Below are 27,080 nucleotides of genomic sequence, written 5' to 3' on the forward strand. Positions count from 1 at the left end.
AGATGCGGAAGCAGCGGGCCCGCCAGATGAACCAGATTGTCAGGCCGCAGATGAGCTCCCAACACTCCTTCTCTCACTACACCACTCCTGTGGAGTAAGCTCTGTAGCAGGCTGCAGTGTAGGTCGACCCCCCTTATCACTATCATCCTGTTGGTGGAGGATAGCTCAAACTGAAGTGCCGGGCCCGTGCGAGTGGACCAAGAAGCTGCCCCCCAAGTGTACTGTCGTGCTCTGGAGAGAGCTTGCATCAACCGAAGAACACGAAGCCAAACCTGCTATGCCAAAGGACAGTCCCACAGACAGTGGCGCTGACTCTCCACAAGATAGTCACAAGCTGCGCATGCTGCCGAAAGACCACTATGTACTAGCCAGCTCCCAACTGTTGTAGCTCGATGTGCAATCAGCCACTAGAACAAAGTGACTCGTCTCGGCTGTCTGGAGTCCCACAACCTCTCCCAAAAAGTTGTCAAGAACTCAGCTGTGAGACCCTCCTCGTGCCAATGAAGTGCTGCAGCAGGACGAGACTCCCTCCGTGCTGCCAGTATGTGACGTCCCAGTCGAACAGTGTACTGAAATAAAGGGACACCTAGATGGTTTAATGAGGAGAAAGGGTCCCTCCAAAACCACTCTCCAGGATCCCACTGCACTCGTGCCAGTGGACAGCTCTCCCAAGCCCACAGCCTCCAGTGGCCAGTCTCAAGAGCTGCTGGGTCAGGATCTATGACACAAGTCCTCCCGCAGATGCCCACAACTCGGATCCTCTTAAAACAGCACTCTGCCACCTGTGGGGCCTCTACTGAAACTCGGTGTAAGCATCCCTCACCCTGTATCTCAAAAAACAGGGAGGGTACAGTCTCTTAGCAAGCGCGAACTGCGATAAGAACCTCCAGTCGAGTGAAGGCCCCCATCCATATGGGCGCTGCTGACTCGAGTGGTGTGAGCCACTTAGCTGGTACTGCCTCTGCGATGTCCCGACACATGCTCTGCACCCCTCTCATGCCCTGTAGCTGGATGCCTTGAAGCTCCTCTGACAAGCCTGAGAACTATAGCCAGTCACCTAAAGTGCGTGTTGGACCCTCTGCCATGGGACCCCAGGACACATGAGGCCTACTACCAACCAAGTGGCCTCTTTGAGTGCTAACCATGGGGTTCCAAACAAGGGACTATCTCAGGCGCTCCTCCGTGCAAGTAGGCTGACACTGCTCCAGGCCTCTCCGCAGCTGCTCCCAAGAGCGGAGCAGACTCACAGCGAAGCAGTCCTCCAGTCTCCTGCTCAGGCCAACTCTGCGCATCTCTGTGAAAATCCATATGGTCGAAGGTCGTCAGGGGCCTCCAGCCTGAGGCACTCTAGCACTAAGCCGCTGAAGCAAAAACTCCTTCCAGGGCTCCTCCTCTCCCATGCCACTTTGGCTCGGGCTCTCTGAGTGTCATGCCCTGACCAAAGGAAGTTCCTGATCGGCCTCTCTACTTGGCTGATGCAGGAACTCAAAAAGATCCAACAAGAAGTGATGTACCACATAGTAGCCAACACACCTGGTTGGCCACTACAATCCTGCCTGCCAGAGAAAGTCGTGCGGAGTTCCAATGTAACAACTTCCTCCTGATGGACAAGAGGAGAGGAGCAATCTGCTGCTCAGAAGATAAGTCCAAGCCAACCTGACAGCCCAAGTATCGAACTGTAGCCCCTAGGGGAATCCATCTGAAATCCTCGCCTGGCAGCCAATCAGGCGTAGGAGCACTACCAGCCGAGAAAGCCACTGTCTTTCTCCAGTTGATTAGTGCGCATGACGCACAACAAAAGGTCTCAAGAGCCTGCTCACACCTGTGAAGGTTGGCCTCCTGGCCATCCAAGTACAAGGCTGAGTCATCTGCAAACTCAGCATCCAGTAGCTCATCTCCCCGAATAGGGAGCGTTAAACCACGTAGACCAACCTGCTGTGAAACCAAAAATCTGCTCATCGCCTCAGCATAGAACAGAAAGAGGAAGGGGACAAGCGGGTAGCCCTGTCTGACCGAACGCATGAGCATGAAACAATCACATCTACCTCCAGACAAAAGTACCTGTCTGTAAAGAGCTGACACACCTCTGATCCAAGAATCTGAGAAGCCCATCTTGCGAAGAGTGCCCTCCAAAAAGTCCCAGTCAACTCTATCGTAGGCCTTCTCAAAATCGAGGAGTATCACCAGATCCTCACCATGGAGACGCGCAAGGGCAGAAGCCTCCCAAAAAGTAAAGATGTTGTCAAGGATACTACACTCCTTGACAAAACTTGTCTGTGTCCCATGTATAATGCTCTCCAGAAGTGGGTGTATCCTCAAACTCAGAGCCTTGGCAAGAATTTTGTAGGATGAGTTGAGGATGATGATGGGCTGCCACTGTCGAATCTCATCCAAGGAGCCACCCTCCTTGGGAATGAGGTAAATCAGGCCCTCACTCATGCTGGCAGGCATCTCTCTTGTGTGCAGGATGTACTGAAAAGCGCTGCAGAGATCTGAGCCAAGCAAGTTCCAGTACTCCACTGGGAGTCAAACCATCCTCACCTAGACAGCTACCACGGGGAAGTGCTCTAAGGGCCACGTGTAGCTCCTCTAGCTGAAGAGGCAGCTCAAGCTTCTGGCGCATCTCCTCAATCACAAGACAAGGCATCTGTGCCCACACCTGCTCTCTGCATGCATCCTGACGCTCTGACTGAGGCTCTGCAGACAGTAGGTCACGGTAAAAGTCAATAGCAACTGCACCCATGTCCTCTGGCTTTGAAGTTGTTAAGAATGGGATCGTGCTAGTTACGGTGGATCAAAGAGAAACATAGTGTTAATGTGTGAGTGTGTGTGTAAGCAAGATTATCACTCAAGTGAATTAGGTTCTAAGATAGAATTAGCTTGGACTCATAAACACAATCTTGAGTATCAATTTAGACGAGATTTCTTGCAAGAAATCTCTAAATCAACTTGTACCTGCTTGGGATTAGCAGTTAGCTAATCCGGTACTTGTGCAAGAGGCTCTTATCTTGGCAATTGTGCATAAACCCACAGAACCGTTCATACAGATGAGTAGCCCTTGAGTTGGGCATCACGAATCTGTATTCAAAAGAGAAGAGAGGTGCACGAGAGCGGAATCATCGTGCTACATAAGAGAGAGGAGAAGGCAAGCTTTCCATTAGAGTTGTAGACTTTGCACCCACTACACACACACACACACACACACACACACTCTGTAGGTTCATAATGAGCTTCAAAATCAGCCCCAGCAGCCCCAAATCAATTTTGGGCGCCCCCTCCGAGCTAAGGTGTCCTACAGAGTGCTCCAGAGCTGCCAAGTGTCCGCTATGCCCATTTGGTTTAAAGTTCTAGTACCCACCATCTTATGATAAGAGCTCTAGGCTTGTGTATGCTCATGCAAGAAGTACCTGCTTTATTTGTACAGGTGCTTTTATGCATGTTTTATGGGATGAGTTCCGTAGTGCTGGATTCACTTGATTTACCCAACCATTCTTCCTATCAAGTGTTTGCTTTAGTGGCATATACAAAAGTTGTAGGCTGTTCAAGTTTTGAAAGATTCCCCCATTAGTGCAATGTTCCTCTACTCTACTCTTATGGCCAAGCATATGCTGGTGACTCTTTTCATGCTTAGAAACGTTAAGGAGGATGTACAACAGATTATGTATGCTCTGCATTTATTTGGCTTGGCAGCTATAGTCTGCATGTTTATTTTCGTAAATCCAAGTTGTTGCCTCTAAATGGATGTGATTGGCACAAGATTCTATGGCCAGGGGAGGTTGTTTCCGTGAAGCCATCATATGCCACCTGGGATATGTGTCCACGGCGTAGAAACTTGACTAGGTGCTCCAAAGATTGCACTTAAAGTGCAGCTGTTGGAAATTATCAACCTTGCCATTAGATGTGCGACTTAGAATTGTCCAATGCATCATGATGGCCTATGTGCAGTTCTATTTACTACTTTTTGGCTGGCCGTAGCGGCGCCTTGGATCTCTTATGTGATGTATGTTGGAACATTTCTAATGTGCATCCTCCCACAAGTAGAGATTGCGGTTTTTATCTATGGATAAGTTATGCACGCCAAAGATATTGGGAGGGATTAATATTTTGGTCTTACGTCGGCATGTTTTGGCCGGGAAAGCTATGCTTTTGCCTATTCTGGTGGATCAGCGGTAGCCTTGGACACTCATGGTTTCACATTAATGTGATGGTATTGTCTCACAGTCTTTTGGTCACTGGCATCCTTCGTATTGGGATGTCATTTTTGGGAAGCTAGATGGCCATATTCCGGGATGTCCCTTCACTTGTTGTGGATTGGAAGGCTATACCTTGTACTTATCCTGGCATGGTCGCAAATCTCCTCAAGGAAACTTACTTCGGGTGCAAAGCAATCATTGGAGTAAAGCATTTTCTCTTACTCTTGTTCAATGCTCTCCTCAATAAGCATATTTTCTTTCACAAAAAGGGATTTGCCAAGTTGATCAAGTGGTGGATGACTCGGGACAGGTTCTTTCTATTCCGGCTGCCCCTATTCATTATGAGCCGGGACCTCATTTTTGGCAACTGTGGCAGAAAATTCAGCAATTGCTTGCCGATGTTTCTCCAGTGCCTCCATTACTTGGGGACGCTCGGCTTTCCGATTGGCGTCTCACTCAAACTAGGATGGATTGCATATCCGCTGGATCAGTTTATGCTTTGATGTAGGCTAACGCATGGATTCTGGCTCATGGAAATCAATTGTGGTCGCTCTCCAAATCTCAGTTGTGATGTTTGGAAGAATCACTTACCATTCAAGGAACGCATTTTCTTATGGCGATGCATGGTGTGCTCTACCGATTGGTACTTTGTAGCATGTACGACATATTGCCTGCTCTCGTTGTGTCCAATGTCATGGGGCTGACGAGATTGTTCCGCATTTACTTTGGGATTGTTCCGCATTTACTTTCATCAGACAAGTGTCCTCTGCTCTGCGCCTTCGTTTCCCATCCGGAATCTTTCACAGATGGTTTTGGATTTTTGGGGTTCTCCAACGGCCACAATCTCCGTTTGAGGTCTTCTTCAGTTGAGTAAAATTTTGGATTATGTGGACCATTTGGCACCAACGTAACTCTCGGATGTTTCATGCATTAGAAATTGATCCTTTCCCCTCGAGTTATCGCTTGGGCAAGCTCTACAGTATGCTTTTGATGTGGGAGACATCTCTCTTGAAGCCTGGAGGATTTTCTTTGATTGTTTCTAGCTTTCCGAGCATTGCATTGCTCCTTCTTTTGTTCGATTTTCCTCGCTTTGAGGTTTCTCGTTTGTAAATTTAATCAAGATTTACAACCAAAAAAAAGTGTGTGTGTGTGTGGTTGCCTTGTGTTGATGTGTGTGTGTGATAGTGTGTGTGTTGTTGTATTAAGATACTACTTATACACAAAAGAACATTATGTTCAAAAGACAACTTGCTTTAGACATTTGGAAGGTGGTTTGTACAAAAAACAATTCTGCATTCGACTCATTTTTGTACTACATAATTGTCACGTGCACACTTCACTTGCGCTACGTGGACATGCTTCCTACAGTCTAGCATAAGTCATTAGCTTAGGACTGAGCATGGCACCTTTGTGAGCCTCTAGCAGGACGTGCATGTTCAGGCCAGTCATAGTTGCATACCGTCTCTTGCACAAGACATCATTTCATCATGCGGGCATTTTATCGCGTGAATCACCTCTTATAGGTCATTTATTAATAAGTGACTTTTCATTTACCCTTGTTGGAATGTAATTAGGGCAAATGGCTAAAGGAACTGTGAAAGGAAGGATGGGGTCCCAGTAGAGAGCAGATGAATGCAAAGACACAAGGAGGCAGACACCCAATCGGCAACACGTGAGGAGCTCTAGCGTTTTCTCTAGGATCAACCCAGTGTTTTCAGCATTAGAAGACTAGCGTTTTCAGATCAGCCCTAAACCTTGCCGTACCGCACCCTTCCCGGTTGCAGATCCTCGCCGCATCGACCATCAACACCTAGATCAGCCTAGCATTTTTGGTTTCAGCCCAAAGCAGCCAACACTTCGTACATTCAACCCAAATTAGCTAGCGTTTTTGCATTCCAGCTTTGCATGCATTGGCGGTGGCAAAGCCTCGCCGTAGTACCACCGTAGTTGTAGATCTCTAGCAGAAGTACCTAGCGTTTTTAGATTTCAGCCTTGACATCGTCGTCATCGTCGTCATCAAGTACCAAAGTATTAGTACCCATTAGCATCAGCATCTCAGCATCCAGTCATTGTATGAGCATTTGTGCAAGAATAACAAAAGTACTTGCTCTGGTAACAGAGCAAGGGGGCCATTGAGGATTGGTATCCGACACCCCTTATCTTTAAGCTTCACCTGCAATGTTTTCACGACAGGATTGTTCGAGTGGTAGTACTTTCTCGCAAGGCAGAGTCGGCATGAAGGCTGGTATTCTGCAGCAGTAGTACTTTCTCGCAAGGCAGAGTCAGCATGAAGGCTGGTATTCTGCGACAGTAGTAAGGCTACCTAGCAACTCGGTTGGTGGTGTCTACATCGCAACAGGACCTACATCCACAGTACCCACAAGTTTAGAGGAGTTTTCATCGGTTTATGCATCCACATGCATTAGAACACTCAGCATCCGAAGAACATAAAAGTATCCAAAAATAGAAGTTCTACAGTTGTGCCTCACCTTTAACAGGGGAGGATGTCACGTGGTACACTCCACTTGCGCTACGTGGACATGCTTCTGCTACAGTCTAGCATGAGTCATTAGCTTAGGATTGCACCTGGCACCTTTGTGAGCCTCTAGCAAGACGTGCATGTAAAGGCCAGTCATAGTCGCATACCCTCTCTTGCACGGGACATCATTTCATCATGCATGCATTTTACTACGTGAACCACCTCTTATAGGTCATTTATTAATAAGTGACTTTTCATTTATCCTTATTGGATTGTAGGTAGGGCAAATGGCTAAAGGAACTATGAAAGGAAGGATGGGGCGCCAGTAGAGAGCAGATGAATGCAGAGACACAAGGAGGCGGGCACCCGATCGGCAACACCTCAAGAGCTCTAGCGTTTTCTCCAAGATCAGCCCAATGTTTTTAGCATTAGAAGACCAGCGTTTTCAGTGCATAAAACTAGCGTTTTCAGATCAGCCCCGAACCTCGTCGTACCGCACCCTTCCCGGTTGCAAATCCTCGCCGCATCGACCATCAGCATCTAGATCAGTCTAGCGTTCTTGGTTTCAGGCCAAAGCAAGCAGCGCTTGGCAGATTCAGCCCAGATCAGCCAGCGTTTTTGCATTCGAGCTTTGCATGCATTGGCGGTGACAAAGCCTCGCCGCAGTTTTACTGCAGTTGCAGATCTCTAGCAGAAGTACCTAGCGTTTTTCAGATTTCAGCCTTGACATCGTTGTCGTCGTCGTCATCGACATCAAGTACCCCAGCATTAGTACCCATTAGTATCAGCATCGAGTCATCGAGTCATTGTATGAGCATTTGTGCAAGAATAAAGAAAGTACTTTCTCTGGCAACAGAGCAAGGGGGTCCTTGAGGGTTGGAACCCGACATCCCTATGTCGTCTCTTTTCTCTCTCTTTCTTTCAATTCAGTTCAATTCTTTCAAGCGAAGTAAAGTAATCCCTTGTGTTTGTGTGGAGTACTAGATCCGAGCTAAATCCATAAACACTTCGCTGCACCTGACAATAATTAGAACGACATGTCATTCCAGTTATCCTATACAACAGGACTAGACCATATTCTGAGGATGAAATACGCCTTCATGTTCTAGGTCGGATTGCAACAAAGCTAAACCTTTTTAAGCAAAAATAGAATTCTCACATGCATTCATATAAACAAGACAACAGATTCGTTAGCCTTGAATACATTTTACAGGTGTCAAAGGAATCTACAGTTGTTACTTGACCTAGTTAAGAATTTTAACTTAAAATACTGTCCTAAAAAGTTTAAGATATGTATTTAAAGTATATAAAATGTGAAGCATCAGAAGGCCATCACCCCTTCCAATGCAAATGGCAAAACTTGTATATAATTTTTTGGATCATTTAGCAGTTGTTTTTCCCGACAGACCTAATATATCTTGTTTTTACAAAGTTAATATGTTGTTATTAGATTTAAAGTAATCAACTCAATTTGTTTGACTTAGAAAAGTAATGAAGCAAATTTTTAAAGGTTTTATGATTATAGAGCTTAAACAAACCAGATTTCAGTGTCTTTCTGAGAATTGAATCACATAGATGCTGTACAATTCTTATAAAAGTTACACCCATATCCACTCCCAAAAAATTTCACTTTGAACTCGATGGTGCTCATAGTTAGTAAAAGGATCATGCTTTATATCATGACCAATTAGTGTGGTAAATGTATTGCAAGCACATCTAGAACAATGCAAATCATAAGCATTATACAAGCCAATCTTCTCCAATGTTTCATTAGTCATAGCTAGAAGAAAAAGAACTGTCAAAATCATAAGCAAAACAGTTCGGGAATGCGACCATATGAAGCAAAAGCTCCTCCCATAAATTACATAATATAAATCAAAGAAAGGAACACAACTAGTCGAGATTCCTAGTAACAAAGTGTCAGAATCAAGCAAAGACATCAAAGCTCAGATTCCTCAGTAAGCAGCAAGTCAGTAGTTTGAAAAGTATCTAATACCCATGACCAGCTAAAAAGGTATGCTCATGTCACAAAGTGATGACATGGCTACCCGTCTGCAGAAACCCTAAAAACCTGAAAACCCTAACCCTAAAACCAGCAAACCCTAATTTTGTTGCCAGAAACCCTAAACTGCAAAAGCCCTAACCCTAACCCTAAAGGCAGCAGGGGAAGATCTCGGAAAACGCGAAAACTGCCAGCTGTACGGAATCCCGCTTTTTGTGGCGCAATTTACGACAGGACAGCATGCTTTTTCTACGCAATTTCAGAGAGAGAGAGAGAGAGAGAGAGAGAGAGAGAGAGAGAGAGAGAGAGAGAGAGAGAGAGAACTCCTTTGCTTTATTTTTAGAAGCTCAAGAGAGAGCTTGTGAGAGAAAGAGCCTTTGCTTTATTTTCAGGCTTTTGATTTTAAGCTTTTGGGGCTCTACTTTTGGCATCCCTTGTAAATAAATACGTGGTTTGGGCTCGCACTCTGCAGAGCATCTGGACGCAGAGTCTAAGAGTGAGACCCAACCACTCTTGTACTTTTGAACTCAGATTAATACAAAAAGAAATACCGAAATGGGCGCCAGTCTTTGGGGCCAATATCTCTAGGCACGGAACTCCGTCGGGCCAGTGTAAATCTATTGTGAACTGTGAACTGTTTTTAAGTGGTTATTTGGTGCTATGGCGGTTGATTCTTGGCTTGGAGTGTCCAAGTTTGTTACAGTGGTATCAGAGCACGGCCAATTTCTCTTCTACGAGAAATCTGATTCCTAATTTTTTTTTCCCGCGGCACCTATGGCTTAAGGCAAAGATCAGTCGACTCCCTCTGCATCCGGAGATGCGCGAAGGTATCACAACGAAGATTTCAGCAAGGAGTATGGCCCGCCTCGGCCTACTCAGACGGAACGTCGAGAGATGGAGCGTCAACAATTGATCGGCGACGCAACAAAGATGATGCTTAATTTTGCCAAGGACCCGAAGATGGAAAAATATATGAGCAAGACCTCTTTGGAAGAGGTGTTCACAGAGTGGCAGAAAACTACAACACCACCCCCAAAACCCGCTCTCAAGAAACCTCCTGCTCCGAAGACATATTCAGAGAAGGAATTAGAAGAGGTGGTCGATGCACGAATTGCTCAGTTTTTTGACGCGCAAAACAAAGCTAAAAAGCACGGAAAAAGCGGAAGAAAGGCACTGACTTCCCGGGCTATTTGGGTCGTCAGTCGACATTTGAAAAGGCAAAGAAACAAAAGAAGCGTGTTCGATTTGAAGGAGTACCGAGTTCTTCTTCTTCTGACAGTTCTTCTAGCTCATCTGACTCGAGCGAAGAAGACCGCAAAGGCAAAAAGAGAAGCAAGAAACAACGCTTCGGAAAGGGAAAGAAAAAGGCAAAGAAGTCTAAATCTCGCCCAGTGAGAGACAGTTCTACGGAGGACTCGTCTACAGACAGTTCAGACTCTGATGAGAGCAACTTTTATGCAAAGAAGAAGAATGTTTACAAAGCCAACCAGTATGACTTTCTCAAAGACGAAAGCAAGAAAGTTCGAGAGTTTAAAGAAGGTGGACAGTCAATTAAATTTGACACGTTTTCGGGATATAGAGATGCTTCGAAGGCTTTGTCTTTTGTACAGCAGTTTGACATCGCTTTCGCGGGAGGACGTTACTCCGAGCACTCTAAGATTCGGAGAGCTGCCTCTTACTTTAAGGGGAATGCTCGAACTTGGTGGTCCACGCTTCTATTAAGCAAGACTACGCCAGTTAAATGGCTGAAATTCAAGAGGCTTTTTATTTCTTCTTGGTTGCCTCGAGAGTATGAACGTGATATACGAACTGCTTGGAACCATCTTCGGATGACCAAGAAAGATACAGTGGACGCTTATTGCGAGAGATTCTAGAGCTCTTTTCTACCCGCCTCTTCATTTAAGAAGATCTCGTTCAAGGAATAGATTGAGCGGTTTACCTTGGGTCTACCTACAGAGATCCGAGATCACTGCTTGGAACAGAAGTCAGCTTCTATTCAGGTGTTGATGAGTCATGCGAAAAGGGGTTTTGCCATTCACTCTGGCAGTCTGACCTACCCCACCGATGAGATCATGACACAAAGAGCGGAAGAGACTTCGACAAATGAAAGTAGAAAGAGAAAGAGCAACTCAGAAAAGAAAGATGCACGACCCAAGCTTACTCCTCAGGAGCGGGCTCGCTTCGTCAGGGAGGGGAAGTGCTTTGGATGCGGGGAACATGGACATATCTCCGCGAAGTGCCCTAAAAAGGCACAGAAACAACCGAATGACAAGGACGGCGAAAGGCCTGAGAGTTCGAGAGCAGCTGAGGAACGTGGAAGAAAAGGCAAGATGAAAACAAGACTGGTTCCAGATTGTGTGGGTACCGATCCCAGCATGATGGACGAGAGTACAGAACTTTGCCGAGCTTGGGGCAAAGTGAAAGACCAAGAGGCCCTAATCTTCTTTGATGGAGGAGCCAAGGCCAACTTCATTTCACCGGAATTGGCGGCGCGGCTCGAGATCACTCCCAATCGGATGGGACCACTTGCGGAGGCAGTTCTAGCTACACCCGACAGGGACGTAGCCATTACACCTGTCATTGGCAAACTTCGGTTGCATTGTCAAGGGTATTTGGGGCATGAGGACTTTTACATAATGCTTTTGGAAGGTTGTGATCTTCTCTTGGGAATTCCCTGGTACCACAAGAACAACGCCGTGGTCGATTACCGTGCGAGGAAAGCGACATTGACTACAGAGAAGGACAGAACCAATTAAACTGAAGGGCGAGTCTGTCCCTATTGTATCGGCTTCGGCCATTTCTAAATTAATGAAATCCAGTGTGTTTGTTTACTCGATCTTTATGAAAGAGTTGAGTGATGAGGATAGGACAAATATGTCCAAACTTGATAAAGAACGCCAAGATTTTCTCCACTCTCACGCCGATTGCTTCTCAGAGGGCCTACCAGGCGAGCTACCACCTACTCGTCCTGAAGATCATACCATTGATCTGATACCTGGAAGCACACCACCGAACTGGCCACCTTACCGTGTGAGCCGAGCACAGAGTGAAGAGATTATGAACCAAGTGAAAGACCTCTTGGAAAGGGGTCTTGTCTAGCCTAGTACTTCATCGTATTGCTCTCCAGTGTTGTTGGTTTTGAAGAAAGACGGATCTTGGAGGATGTGCATCGATTATAGAGCTCTCAACAAAATCACCATCAAGAACAGATTTCCGATTCCTAGGATCGATGATATACTCGACAGATTACAGGGATCCTCGTGCTTTAGCAGGATTGATTTGAAGAATGGATATCATCAGATTAGAATCGCACTGGGAGACGTCTACAAGACAGCTTTAGACGACTTTTGGGTTATTTGAGTTTTTGGTGATGCCTTTTGGCTTAACCAATGCTCCTGCGACATTTAACCGGATGATGGACAGGATTTTTCGAGAGTACAGGCTATTTGTTGGCACTTTCTTTGACGATATCATTGTTTTCTCCAAGAATGAGGCAGAACATAGAGATCATTTGCTTCAGGTCTTTCAGGCATTCCGAGATCACAAGTTAGTGATTAATGCAAAGAAAAGTGAATTTTTCCTACGAGCGATACACTTTTTGGGACACATTGTGTCAGCAGCAAGAGTGCAGATGGATCCGGCCAAGATAGAGACTATCCGTGATTGGCCCGTATTGAAGAATGTCCATGAAGTTAGAAGCTTCTTGGGATTGTGTTCGTACTACAGGCAGTTCATTCGAAAGTGTGCAGAGGTTGCTTTCCCTTTGCATATCTTGACACAGAAAGGAGTCCCTTTCTCGTGGGGACCCATGGAGGTGACTGCCTTTCAGATTTTGAAAGAGAAATTGACTACGGGACCAGTTTTGACTCTACCGGACTTGCAGAAGTCTTTTGAAGTATATTGTGATGCTTGTGGTCATAGTCTGGGTGCGGTCTTAATGCAAGAAGGCCATGTCATCGCTTACGAGAGCCAATTGTTCTCAAGGCCGGAAACGACAGCACAGATTTATGAGAAAGAGCTTCTGGCGGTTATCCATGCTCTTACTCAGTGGCGGCATTACCTACTCGGAGCGGATTTTACTGTCTTTACAGACCATCAGAGTTTGCGCTACTTCTTGTCACAGAAGCAGCTATCGGAAAAGCAGATGCGGTGGACGAACATCTTGTCACAGTTTCACTTCCAGATTGTCCATGTGCAGGGACAGAAGAATGTGGTGGCAGATGCTTTGTCTCGGAAGCCGTTGGTTCTGGCTATTTCCACAATACATCATAGGAGCTTCGAGGATATGGTCGACCAGTATGCCACAGATACAGATTTTGCAGACGTTTTCACACGGATACAGGATGGGGAGACAGTAGCGGGATATTCCATTCGGGATGGCTACTTGATGAGAAAAACCATGTTGTGCGTTACACAGCCGTTGAGGGGAAAGGTTATGACTGAATGCCACTATCCACCTTTTACGGGTCACCGCGGCATTGCTACCACCATGAAAGGGGTAGAGAGAGACTTCTTTTGGCCGAGACTCAAGAAGGATGTGGAAGAGTTTGTGCGCAGTTGCTTGGTATGCCAGAAGGTCAAGTTTGACAGGCATGAAGCACAAGGATTGTTACAGCCTTTGCCCATACCCACCTGCCCCTAGGAAAGTATTGCAATGGATTTCATTTTTGATCTCCCGAGAACACAGAGTGGTCACGATAGTATCTGGACTGTTATTGACAGATTTAGCAAGCAGGCTCATTTCATTCCAGTGAAAAAAACAATCAAGCCGGATCACTTAGCGAGACTGTTTGTGGCCCAGATTTTCAGATTACATGGCATGCCTGAGACGATTATCTCCGACAGGGACCCCAGATTTACGAGTTTGTTTTGGAAGGCAATTTGGGAGAACATTGGCACGCGGTTGCAATTCTCGTCATTGTTTCACCCACAGACTGACGGGCAATCTTAGATTGCCAATTCAGTGGTTTTAGATTTATTGAAGTCTTATATCTCGGATCAGAAGACTCAATGGGAAAAGTGCTTACCTTTGGTGGAATTTGCCTACAATAGCACGATACACTTTTCGACGGGGAAGGCGCCATTTGAGATTGTTGAAGGTGCTGCGAAGGTTCCACCCTTCCTAAGCACGAAAGATAAGATTTTTGAAGCAGATGAGTATACACGAGACTTAGACACGGCTTTTGCCAAGGTCCGCGAGGCTTTGCAAAAATCTCAAGAACGACAGAAAAAGGCAGCGGATCGCCATCATCGCGACTTGAAATTGAAGGAGGATGATTGGGTGCTCTTACGTTTTGAGAAGGCACGCCTGAGAAAGAAAAAAGGAAAGGAGAGGCTTTTTCCAAAGCTTAGTATGCGATAATACAGACCTTTCTAGATCTCTGAAAAGATAAATGATGTCTCCTTCCGACTGACACTGCCTGACACTTGGAGGATTCACAATGCATTTCATGGAGTCTCTTGAAACCTTGTAAAGGTGATGTTCCTGATGAGCAACCCGAAGTGGAAGAAAACGAGGAGATCCTTGTTCTTGAACAGATTTTGGCACATAAGGATACGAAGAATAAAGGTAAAGTCTGAAGGTAGTTCTTGGTTAAGTTCAAGAACTATCCTGCATTGGATGCGAAGTGGATGGAGGAGGAGGACCTAGCAGATGCTCATCAAATTGTGAAACTTTACCTCGAGGCTTTTGGTTTAGCACAGTCTACTCCAAATGGAACCCAGAATTCAGCTTGGCCGGAGATCTGGTGCAGTGGGATGCACAAGAGGGGAGTTACTCTGCTCCTTTGTCAACAGATGCCTCGATATTGATACTAGAGTCACGGATGTCTCTTTGAGCTTCAGAGATACTGATAGTTGACAGTATTATGCTGTATGACTGAATATGATACTGATTTGTTCTTGACTTCTTTTTAAGTGCAGGAACTGATAGACGAAATGACTGCAGCATTTTAGTCTACTTGATCTCGAATAGACATGGTTGCAATAGGGGTTAGTCAATCGGACATCGATGAGGTCCCGACTGGATCTAGATGCGATTGCTAGCTACATTGCCGATAAATCATGGTCTAAGATCCGAATGAATGTTGAATGTCATGTGATGTCCTGTGATGTTGAGTGATGTCTTGTGATATCGTGTGATGTGACTGTCGATTGGTACATGTGCTAGATGTGTGTTCCTAGTGCGTAGGTACTAACAGTCAGTGTCTGCTAAGACGGTTTATGGCCTTTGTCTGTTTTGCAGGCGTAATCGAGGGTGATTACAATGCTTTCAAGAGGGGGGTATGTCACAAAGTGATGATGTGGCTACCCGTCTGCAGAAACCCTAAAAACCTGGAAACCCTAACCCTAAAACCTGCAAACCCCAATTCTGCTGTCAGAAACCCTAAACTGTAGAAACCCTAACCCTTACCCTAACCCTAAAGGCAGCAAGGGAAGATCCCGGAAAACGCGGAAACTGCCAGCTGTACGGAATTCCGCTTTTTGCGGCGCAATTTACGGCAAGACAACATGCTTTTTCTACGCAATTTCAGAGAGAGAGAGAGAGAGAGAGAGAGAGAGAGAGAGAGAGCTCCTTTGCTTTATTTCTAGAAGCTCAAGAGAGAGCTTGTGAGAGAAAGAGCCTTTGCTTTATTTTCAGGCTTTTGATTTTAAGCTTTTGGGGCTATGCTTTTGGCATCCCTTGTAAATAAATACGTGGTTTGGGCTCACACTCTGCAGAGCATTTGGACGCAGAGTCTTGAGAGTGAGACCCAACCACTCTTGTACTTTGAACTCATATTAATACAAAAAGAAATACCGAAAGGGGCACCGGTCTTTGGGGCCAATATCTCTAGGCACGGAACTGCGTCGGGCTAGTGTAAATCTATTGTGAACTGTGAACTGTTTTGAAGTGGTTATTTGGTGCTATCGCGGTTGATTCTTGACTTGGAGTGTCCAAGTTTGTTACAGCTCAACCATCAGTTAGATCCAAGCCAAAATCTAGGCTTTAATCCAAGCAATTCAATTTGAGATTAGGACCCCAACAAATTTCCAGTAGTAAGTTGAAGGTTGAAACCACAAAATCAAAATTTGTATGTATAAGAAATCAGCAAATCCCTGTGTTTTTCCACAAACAGCCAACATAATAAATCCAAAGGAGAGTCTATGTCTGAGGCATGTAAGTTAGCCTCATTCATTATTATGTAAATGAGTCCAAGTCTAGGTCAAGAAGCCCTTATAGCCACAAGTTGTCAAGAACATCACTTTCAAAGCCCTTATAGCCACAGAGTGCTAAGATAGTCCTAGAAGCACCCAAGTGAAGAAACACCAATAAAAAAACAAGTATTTTCAGGCTACAAACCAGCCTATAGCGAGTCAAACATCCAAGGTCAGACAGCTTTAATTTAAACATGGTGTTCCCAGCCGAGAAATATACCCCAAAACAATCCACAATCTACAGACAAGCACCAGGAAAGTCAAAATACCTCAATTTAGTACTCGTGTTTCATGCGAGGAACCAAAAGAGCAACATCCTAATCATAAACTCTACTAAAAGTAGGCAATCCTGAGTTATGCACTATCATTATAAAAACCTTCAGTTCAGCATCAAGTCAATCAATCAATAGAAAGATCAGAGATATAAAAGATCTTCAGTCGAATTTTAAAGTTCCAAGGCAAGAGTATAAACACAAAACTCCAAGTATAGCACATGATTAGATGTTACCATTGCCAATAATAAACCACAAAGTGGTGCCTGCCATGCCATCAGAGATCAGCCTCCCAGCTATCAAAGGCATATTTTTCAGAAACAAATGTAGGACTTAAAAGGCCAGCAATCTATAAAGCTTCGAAGTAGTTAGGTCAAGCTTAGAACCAGTCAAAGAGGAAAAATATTCCACATCCTTAGCAAAAAACCAATCCCACTTTATCACTAGGTGTTGGTGAATGCTCCTGAAATAGCCTCCATGCCTCGCCCGAGTCCTGACTCATAAATAGCTGATATAAATCCCGCTCTAACTAAGATACATAAGCCCTCTTCTTTCGTCGCACTAGGCGGCGAAAGATAATCCGTGACTGTCTATGTGTGATAATACCCATGAGCACCTCCCTCTGTAGTCTGATCCTCGTCTCTCTACACTCCTCATCATACCAGCTGTATTGGGGCATGCTCCCAGATTGTCTCCGTGTAGGCTGAGTGTGGGGATATGCCTCTGATGTTGTATCATGGAGCGTCTCTGTCAGTATCTGAGTGAGCTCATGTAGTGGTCGTCCTTGCTCCTGAGTGCACAGCTGCCTGTACATCTCATCAATGTACACGGAATCCGTCTCCCTCATGGAGGTATACCGAGTGCGTGTGGAGACCTCTCCAATGGAGCTATGCTGAACGAAAACATGAGAGTGAAAGACAAGATAGTATGATCAACTGCTACTCCAAGTGGCCTAATGCCCACCATGAAATCATAAAATATGGAATGAGACCTGGCTGAGCCATAACATAAGCCACTGTACTAGCCCCATGTCGATGTGGAAAACATGTAAAACCTCCCGCTGTAGGAAATCTCTGTAGGCCATTCAAAATGGCCAATCCATGTGCAGTTCCCATGTCTATCAAGTATCGGCCATACTTAGTGTGCTCCTCATCTTGTGACAATCTGGATAGGCCCATCTCTGTAACATCTAGCTCCCTAAGCATATCCTCTAAAGTACCATAGAATACTGTCTAGTAATGGGCATCCCTAGCATTGAAGTCCCCTAGGATGATAATGTCACCATTCTTGGAAAACTCCCATATGTCATCATCCAAAACTCTAGGTGATGCATACACTGACGTACTAGGAGGGAAATAACATATAGCAATGTAGAGGTATTTGCCTGTCTCTGCCCTCAATCTCACCCACATGTACCTAGCATGCTCATCCCTATGGGCTGTATCTCCTCCCTAAATAAAACTGCCACTCCTCGTGAGCCTCATCCTCTATGCTCCGATCGAGTCTCCTGCCTGCAAGTAGTCTCCCATCTCTATCCGCTCACATGTGGCATGGACTGCCCAGGGGCCTGATGTGTCTCAGAGAGAAGATGATGTCCCTCCCAGTGAAACTATCCTCAAAGGCACCTATATCAAGGCGTAGAAATCCATTACAATTCCAGGTGGCAACTTTGAGTGTGGTGAGGGGTGGGCTAAGAGAGCGCGAGGGGAGGGGCTGAGAGAAATGAAATGAAATGACATGTAATATTAACGTCTTCAAAAGGCCAAAATGACCTATGAGACCAAAGGGTTACATGTGGTGAATCTAATACCAGGTTTGGGTACAAAAAGTACCAAGATTTGAAAAGAAAATAGTGGGTAGGGGTGGGGTGAAAGCTGATACAAAGGGAATAGGAAATACAAAGGGTGACCTGATACAATGCAATGGAGCTTTTAACAGTCGAGGCATCATATACATATACATCAGTATCCGAGACAGCTCCTATGTCGCGCCAATATGGTATGGATCCTCTGTCTCAATCTACGTCAATATCGAGAGGGCTCCCTCATCCATGGGCGACGGGACCGCCCCAACTCTATCACCCGATCAAGCAGTATGCCTCTGGTGCCTCTGGTGTTGTTATGTTGTGGAGGTTGCTCGAACTCCTCTGTCTGTGACTGAAAGAAATTTGTAATCTTCCGCTATTGCTGGATCTCTCTCATTGTGCCCCTCTTCAAGAGGTCCTCTCTATGTTTGCGAATCTCCAGTAAGTATAATCCGAGGCATCTCTGATCCTGGTATCTCATGACTCTAGAAAGTGGCCCAAAACCCTCTCTGAATAGACAGTGAAAGCCGCCTCGTATCTCATAGTATACTGGGCAGTGACATATGTAATGTAGCTCTGTCTCTGGCTCTATTTGGCGCACCTGACAAATCGTGGACTCAACGGGTACTCCTCTAAATCTTCCTGTCTCGATCTCTAGCTGATGTGAGGATGTGCTTATCTGACCAATAGCACATCGTATCCCGTGGGATAGATGAGTATCCATGTATCCTGGTCTGATCACAAAACCATCCTCCGTGAGTTGGAGAAGACGAGAGAGAGAGAGAGAGAGAGAGAGAGAGAGAGAGAGAGAGAGAGAGAGAGAGAGAGAGAGAGAGAAATGAAATGAAATGATATATTAACGTTTTCAAAAGGCCAAAATGACCTATGAGACCATCAGATACAAAGTGGTGAATCTAATACAATGTCTGAAGTACAAGTACGAAAGTACTGAATGTAAAAATGAAAACTGAAAATGAAGTGTGAAATGTGAAATGTGAAATGCGCAAATGTAGAATAGGCCCTCAATGACACTCTTGGTGTCGTACTAGAATGCCTCTGATCCTCTGCTGGAGTCTCCGTCGATGGAGTGTGCTCCTGTGTCTTGGTCGTGGTCGTCTCGATCTCCCGAGCTCAGTCGCCCTGTCAATGAGAGTGCCTCTGGTATGAATGTGGGTACCACCCTGTGCTGGTGGTTGGTCTCCTGGCTCCCTCAATCCAAAGAAGTCTGTGATCTGTCTCTGTGACTGTCATACTCCATGTCTCCTCAGCAGACTATCTCTATGTCGGTGTAGCTCAAGTAGATATAAGCCAAGGCATCTCTGATCCTGATACCTCATGACCCTATCTAGGGGTCCAAACCCTCCCTGAATAGGCAATGGAAGCGTCCTCGTATCTCATAATACACACTGCAGTGGCATATGTAGTGTAGCTCTGTCTCTGGCTCTCTATCGCACAGTTGGCATATCCTAGACTCTGGTGGTATCCCTCTGAATCTACCTGTCTCAATCTCTAGCTGGTGTGAGGATGTGCGAATCTGACCAATAGCACATCACAGACCATGAGACAAATGAGTGTCCATGTAGCTTGGACGAATCACAAACCCATCTCCCGAAAGTTGGAGAAGATGCTCTTTGTAGAAAGCCATCTTCGTGCCCAACTCCTGCATCGGCTCTACCCATGTCCTCCTGGTGTCCAACTGTATAAGATCCTGACGAATGAGTCTAGTGATCTCCGTCCGTGTGACTGGCAGGGAGGGTACATCCAGTGAATACTGAAAAGGAGGCAATCTATCCATGCTGAAACCATGAGGTCATCTGCGCATACCAACATGATGCGTCTCCCTGCATCGCTAATTGTCTAGAGGACTCAAGAGCCAATCTAGTATATCTGCCTCTATGTGTATCCCATAGACTATGCATAAAGGACACTGATCTGGTAAGAGCCTCAATCTCTATAGGAGGGGCGGCTACCTCCGCTCGGATAATCGCATGTGGTACGGAGGCCTTGGCTCTAATCATCCGGGATATCATAAATACCAAGGGTTCTCTCCATGCTCCAACTATCATGATTCACAGATGGTCCCCAAACCTGGACCCCATAAAGCATAGTTGAAGCAACCAAAGTATCAAAGAGCCATAGCTTTGTTCGTGGTTCTTGAAATTGAACCCGCGAACACATCCTCTCTAGCCCTCCCAATGCCGCATAGGCTCTGGACAGTCTAGTCTCTGCTACTAACCTCGGTCCCGTGAATACCACCCCCAGATATGTATATTCATCTGTGTACTCCAGAGCTGTGTTGCACGAAACGTTTCCAAACTGGAAACGTCGCCCTGTCGAAATGAACAGAAACGGCATTCTATAGAACCAGGAAACGGAGGGGGTACACCCATTTGAGAGTAGACAACAACATAAAAATTCAAACATATATCGACACCTACATTGAAGCAAACATTTTAAAAAGATCTGCATCAACACATGAATGAAACAATAACTAGATTCATAATCTACATTAATCAAAAGCAAAAAACTTGACACATAAAGTCTCTTGGCAACCAGATTTCATTAAGCATCAATGCAAATGTTCAATACATCATACATAGAGCAGTTACATAGCTTCGGCATCACCAACTTCAACATCCATTTCCACTTCGATATGGCCTTCCATTGTCAAGTCCTCTTCCACATCCCAAAAGCAACATGGCCCTGAAACATAAGAGGCTTCTTTCCTGGATTGTAGCCTTAAATTGCTATGTACATATACCAAGTCATCAGCCATTTCATGCTGCAAACGGTTGCGCTTGATGAAATGTATAAAACCATATGTCGACCAATTTCTCTCACATGCGGAAGCACTACATACCTCGGATAAAATCTTTATAGACAATCTTTGAAGAAGGGGGGTATCTTCCCCATACTTTTCCCACCAAGAAACTGCTGAGAGCTTTTGCATGTCATCCAAAGCTTCAGGATCCCCAAAGCTCCCTTGCAATCCAATGTACATAGACAATTGTGCTTTTAGCTGTTTCTTTTCCATAGCACTCCTTCCCACTCTGTTGAGTGTGGCCTTCCATCCTTTCATTACCTCACCATCCTTGTTAGGTGACTTTGAAAACCACTTTGGATTTAAGAGGAAAGTTCTTGCATGAAGAGGAGTATGCATCATCAACCACCGTGCCTGTATGAATTCATTCATTTGCTGAAACATCTCTTCGCCATCCACCTCCTCTGCCAAAATATCCTTGATCTTTTCTACCATCTGATCCATGCCTTCAAAAATTACACCCATGCATGCTTCATCCATGTCAACCATACGCAACATTGCCATGATTGGCCAACACACCTTGACATACAACTCAATGTCCTCCCAAAAGCTAGAAGACAAAATGCTCCTCTCTATCACTTTTGCATCTTCATTCTGACACTTCTAGGCATCCCAATCCTCGCATGTCACCAAGTGCTTCAAAGCAGTCTTAACCCTCAACAATCTATGCAGCATCATGAAATGTGAAGCAAAACGGGTATCTCCTGGTCTAATTAGCTTGAGATTGGAGTGCTTACCAAACATGGCTCGTGTTGCATCATGATTTTCGATGAACTGTTGAACTTCCTTTCCCTTTGTTACAAGCTGCTCCAACCACTTGATTGCCATCAAATCCTTCAAAAGCAAGTTCAGACAATGTGTTGCACAAGGAGTCCAAAAGATATGCTTGTACTCTCCCTCCACAATCTGTCCTGCAAGCTTGCAATTTGCCGCATTATCAGTGATAACCTGCACAACGTGATCAACACCAACCTCTTTAATAACTTTCTTAAGTGCATCTGCTATGAACTCCCCAGTCTTAGAACTACCACTAGTATCAATGGAGCCCTTGAATACTATTCCTCTTGGACTGGACACCACAAAATTAATCAACGGTCTTTTGGCTGTATCTGTCCACCCATCGGAAATAAGAGAGCAACCATAATGTTGCCAAGAACACTCTATAGGTAAGAGACTTCTCTCTAATCTTGCCTTTTCTTACTGTAGTAGGGTTGTACGCAACTTTTCGTAGTTGGGAGGCTTATATCCTTTACCAAAAGTTGCAATTGCAGAGACCATATCTGAAAAGTATGGAGAACGAGCAAGCGAGAAAGACAATCCGCATGCATAAAAACATCTAGCCACTACCTTGTCCACATCTTCTCTACATGAGGCATTGAACATACCTTCCAAAGATGGTTGATCCTGAGCCTTTCTCTTTGTATGCAAAGGATTGGTGCTGGCAATCTTTTGCTTCTTGTTGGCACTATCGTGATCCTCCCGTGTCATGGAGACTTTTTGAGCCATGGTAACCTTCTTACAGATGCCAATACCTTGCTTCTTGATACCAAGCAAGTGGGCACACACTCGTGAGTATGACCCTGAGTAGCCTTCCTGGCAAATAGAGCAAGTCCATTTCTTGCTACCACCTGCATTGAAGCAACCTGTCTCAGTTACATACTTCCAAAGAGGTTCTTGTTCGGATGGCGCTTTTTGTGTAAATGGCGTAACCAAGAATGGTTTCTTGGAGCTAGATGCGGGTGTTGCAGTCGGAGAAGGCTTGGAGCTAGCGACAGCTGACACGAACATGTTGGCTTTTATTTGCGAAAGATTGGTGCTCTTCGCTCTCGTCTTTGTTGAGCCAAATAAGAGTCTGGCTCTTTGTATTTCGGACAAGCCCACTCCGGTGACAAAACAACTTTGATACAGTTGCACTTCAAGGCCCTTTTTCTGATCGCATCATCCAAACCAAAAGAAAATTTCAGCTTGAGAGGACACTTACATGGCTCAAAAATGACTGCTCGCGGGACGCAATTGAAACAAAAACAAGTGTTCGTGGCCGTAGGGTCTTCCTCTTTCATTAATGCGTACGCATGGAAGCTTTCCTTGCTTGCACTCACGCCGAGAGGAGTCTTCTGTGAAGCTTTGGAGCTCTCTGAGTGTTGTGCAGAGAAAAGATTTCGCTCTCTGGAATGAATCTCAGGCAACATTGGATAAGAGGGGTCGTTTATTTTTTTAGAGGGATCGTTTTTTGATCAAAGGGCCGGAGTTCGAACACGGTGAAAGAGACAGCTCGCTTTTAATTATTTTACCTTATGTTTTTTTTTTAAACATAACTCAACGCGTTTCGGCACGTTTCAAGGCAGCTGGAAACGCAGGGCCACTCCAGAAACGGCAAAAGGCGTTTCCAAGCTCTATGTAGCCGTTTCCTGCAACTCAGCTCCACAGTGTCTTGACCATCTACGAGTGTGGGTGCCGATCTCTTGACCCACTGTTGTGTGGTGTTAAACACCATAACCTTGGTTTTACCAAGGTTCACAGACAATCCACTATCCTCTGCAAAGTTGTGCAATGCATCCAACTGTCTCTGTATGCCCTCTGATGACTTTGATATCAACACAATATCATCAGCATATAATAATAAAGGGATCCATGTCCCTGCCAACTGAGCGCCTCTGTCGCCCTCTCTGTCAATGTAGTCAGAGACCCCATCTACATACATACCAAAAAGTGTAGGGGACAAAGGACACCACCCTGTTTCACTCCAATAGTGGAATGAACAATGTTAGAAATCCCCTCAAGAGTGCATACCTGACCAGTCATTGAGCCGTATAAAGCCATGATCCCCCATATGATCTCTGTGGGTACTCCCAACCTGATGTCATCCCTCATATAGTTTAGCTCTGATTTGAGCATCACCTGGACCTTCTCCATCATTAGCTCATCATGTATCCTGGAGGTTTTCCCAACTCGTAAGGATCCTGGTGATAGTACAATATCTCTGTTTCTCCGTTTAAATGTAGCTGTTGTTTTTTTGGGGGTGGTGTAGCTATCTTCACCCGGCCCTTCCCCTTCGGTAGGCGGATCCATCGAACCCGAGCCACAAATGTGGCGACCCCTGCTACCTGTGTGAATGTTGTTGCCGCCTACGCGTATGTTGATGCCGCTCGTGCTCTCTTGCTGACGTCTACGCGTATGATGTCTCCGTCGGTTACTGACCACCAGCTGCTGCTGTCCAGCTTTTATGCAGGGAGGGGCAGCTTCGCGGAGGGGTGCAACAGCAGGGAGCAGGGGGATGCTGCGTGCAGGGGCGGGGCTGCTTGGCGGGCACCACAGAGAGAGAGAGAGAGAGAGAGAGAGAGAGAGAGAGAGAGAGAGAGAGATGTTGGTTGGCACCAGGGAAATGATAAGGACTATTTGAGAATTCGGCTTGGGACTCATGAGGTGAGTATCAATTCAAATCCATCTATTTCTTTCTGTAGAAATGTTGAGGAAATTAAGCCTAGCTGATTTTGGATTGTGAATAAAAGAAAAGCAGGCACAATTTCAGAGGAACCAGATCGTGATAGACTATGATTTCTATCAGACTTATGATCTCATTGAGAAATCTACACAGTTAGCATGCTTCTGGATTGTTTCAGTGATGTCTTAGGCTTATCTTAGAACTTTTAAAACATTCTTTTTTTATGGAAAAAAATCAACAAATTGTTGAATACAGAAAGAATCTACAGATGTTTGATGTGATCCCTCCCAGCCATACGTCTATGAGACAACTGTTTTAGCTTCTGAAGAATAGACACTGAATGTTGCACTTAGTTAGTTAAGATGGTTGAAATCTGTTTATTTCTATCAAGTTATGTAGATAAGAGCTGGACTTCCAATTCTGTATATGTATATATGTAATTTTCAATCATTTCTTCCTTTCCTTGATGTGTGTACATATTTCCATACAGGTTATTCCAGCTTTTGAAGAAGCTATATCGACTATGAGCTTAGGTGGTGTGCGCAGGTACATGATACATCTGTGTCATTGTTTACATTGTAGTGGTGTTACTCAAGCAGTGCTGATGGAGTTCGTTTTCAATTTTTGCTTCAAATTCTATGGCAAGCTCATCCTTAATGACCAGCACACCGAAACAAGGGAGGCATCTCAAACGGATCCCCCTCTTTGAGTGATCTACCAACAAGATGTGTTCAGGGGCAATGGGAGAACACACTGAGGGAACATAGATGCACATCGAGTCCGAGGAGACTTGGACTTCTGAAGCACAAGCCCTACCTTTTGACTTAACTCATCTGGGCTAAAGGTTCAACCTCTGCCCTCGGCTTTTAGAGATTCTGAAGCCGGCAGACTGTTTTTTTCCAAGAGTTGTTTGAGACATGTTGCAAACTCGCGTTTTATTAAACCAGCGATTTAGGATTATTATCGAAAGATAATGAAGGTAGGCTCAGAAGGTGTTCTGTTTTGAATGAAAGAAGGTTAGATAAGTATTGCCACAGTGGAGGAGTTAACATGTGGTTGGTACTTCGGGAAACTTGAGGGCATATGTGGAGAAAGAGAGATGTAATTTGAGGTGTCATATGAGGGGTCCAATAAAAATTTTGGAATATAGAAGAGGTACTCACGAGTCATCTAGATGCAGACTGTATAGGGCATTAAGTGCGACACTGACAGCTGGTCCAGATGGGTGGGCTTAATTAGGTGGCAGCATTGGCAATCAATGATTAGAATCACAAAGTGGTCAGATGGCTAATCTCAAATGGGGAGAACATATATGTGGAAGACCATGTTCTTTGATAATGATGCTGGCTATCATGATCTTTTCCCCAGTTGGCTTTCAACTTTTTAGAAAATTGGATTGCAGGGAAACTGAAAGTGTAGATTTTTTATGCAGAATTATAGTACCACCAGAACTTGGGTATCCAGACAATGATTTCAACAAGAAAGGCCCAAAGCCTACAACTTTCTCAGTAAGCCTCAACTGTTGCATACTTTCTTGTCAGTTACCTCTTGGACCAATGAGTCTCTGTGTTCAGTTTCCTTTTACATATCATTGCAATCAACTTTTGAATGCAGAGGTAGCTTAAGGCAATTATGGCTTAGCTGCGATTATACTATACATTGAAGTAGACGCAGAAAAGTGCCAATTCACCCAAGAAAAGACAATTGAATCTCATTTTCTTTGTACTTTTTTATACCATTTAGTCTCTGCCTAGTGCTGTTGCTTGATGTGTTCCCCTTGGAAGTATAATATGCATGGGGTCTATCCGGCCTGTCGCATTGCAGACCATTTTTTTCTTTTATGAGCTTGGGTGGCATAGAAAACGAAGAGGAACTCTGCTTGAAGGGGTGCGCATAGGCTTTGAAAGGGGCTGACCTTAGTGAGCCTTCAGCATTGGTTTTAGGCAGCCCCCATAAATAGGTCAGCTTTTTTCCTAGTCTGGCTCTTCTCATTGGAATACTGTATACTTTCATGCTAGGCTTCTGATGCGCACATTCTGTATATCGTTGCAGATCTTAAGACTGGCAAGCATGATAGTTTTCAAAACTTTTTTGTGACCATTCACAAGAATTTAGTTGCCTAATTCCCTTGGGTGTGATTACAGAGCACTTCTCTTGTTTGTGATTGTTCTCACTTTATGTTTAAATTGGCTCTTAAGTTGTTATATCATTTGGTTGGAAACACTTGGACTCTCTTGCAGGCATAGATATTCCAGCAACCAGATTAGGCCTTCTGTACTCATAAACTATGGACCTTTTATGCAGGGGCAGAGGGCGCTTGCATTTGTGCTGCAGAACCAGAATTTAATTGATAAGACATTGCTTTTTGACATAGAACTCTTGAAGATCTCTTCCACATAAGAGGCATCAAGTGCTTGAAGGACGGACCAGGAGGCCATGCAGCAAAGCATATCTTGACTGAAGAAGATATCTGATCAATGCCAGGATCAGATGGCACAATTGTAACTACATGTACATTTTTGTAGGGATGATTTTGTATGACAAGCGTCCATTTACAATGCCATAAGTGTTTTTCATAATTGCTGAAAAAAATGATGTTGTTTTAAGGTTCTGACTCATTAGCTCTTTACTCACGAGTAAATCATTCTGACGGGCTTTTAAATTTGAAGTGAAAATGTGAATCCAATTACAAACTCTACGTCAGTTTTGCTTTCGGACAAGAACGAACGGAGCAAAATCATACATCTGCATTAGTCATAGTTGAGGCATCTGCAATGGACATTGGTTGTTGAGAGAACAATGATGATTGAGGAGAAGCTAAATGGACAATTACCTAGTGTTGTATGAATTGCAAAGGTATTTAAAAATAG

The 27,080-nt window shown here is 44.8% G+C and overlaps 2 protein-coding genes across 2 annotated transcripts in view; one reads left to right on the forward strand and one right to left on the reverse strand.

Moving 5' to 3' along the window:
• Window positions 1–26,816, forward strand: part of LOC147460614 (peptidyl-prolyl cis-trans isomerase FKBP19, chloroplastic-like) — a 74,656-nt gene extending 47,840 nt beyond the window's left edge. Inside the window, exons 7-10 of the mRNA XM_086508189.1 lie at window positions 24,147–24,191; window positions 24,701–24,756; window positions 25,643–25,718; window positions 26,515–26,816. Of these exons, the coding sequence (XP_086364315.1) occupies window positions 24,147–24,191; window positions 24,701–24,756; window positions 25,643–25,718; window positions 26,515–26,610 (273 nt within the window). The 3' untranslated portion in view covers window positions 26,611–26,816. The remainder of the gene's footprint in view (window positions 1–24,146; window positions 24,192–24,700; window positions 24,757–25,642; window positions 25,719–26,514) is intronic.
• LOC147460615 (uncharacterized) lies at window positions 20,404–21,347 on the reverse strand. Its single transcript, XM_086508196.1, has one exon. It carries the CDS (start codon window positions 21,270–21,272, stop codon window positions 20,553–20,555), a length of 720 nt encoding a protein of 239 aa, XP_086364322.1. The 5' UTR covers window positions 21,273–21,347; the 3' UTR covers window positions 20,404–20,552.
• Window positions 26,817–27,080: the final 264 nt, after the last annotated feature.

This window comes from Adiantum capillus-veneris, chromosome 3 (assembly GCF_014529385.1).
Source record: "Adiantum capillus-veneris isolate H3 chromosome 3, ASM1452938v2, whole genome shotgun sequence".
Lineage (NCBI taxonomy): Eukaryota > Viridiplantae > Streptophyta > Polypodiopsida > Polypodiales > Pteridaceae > Adiantum > Adiantum capillus-veneris.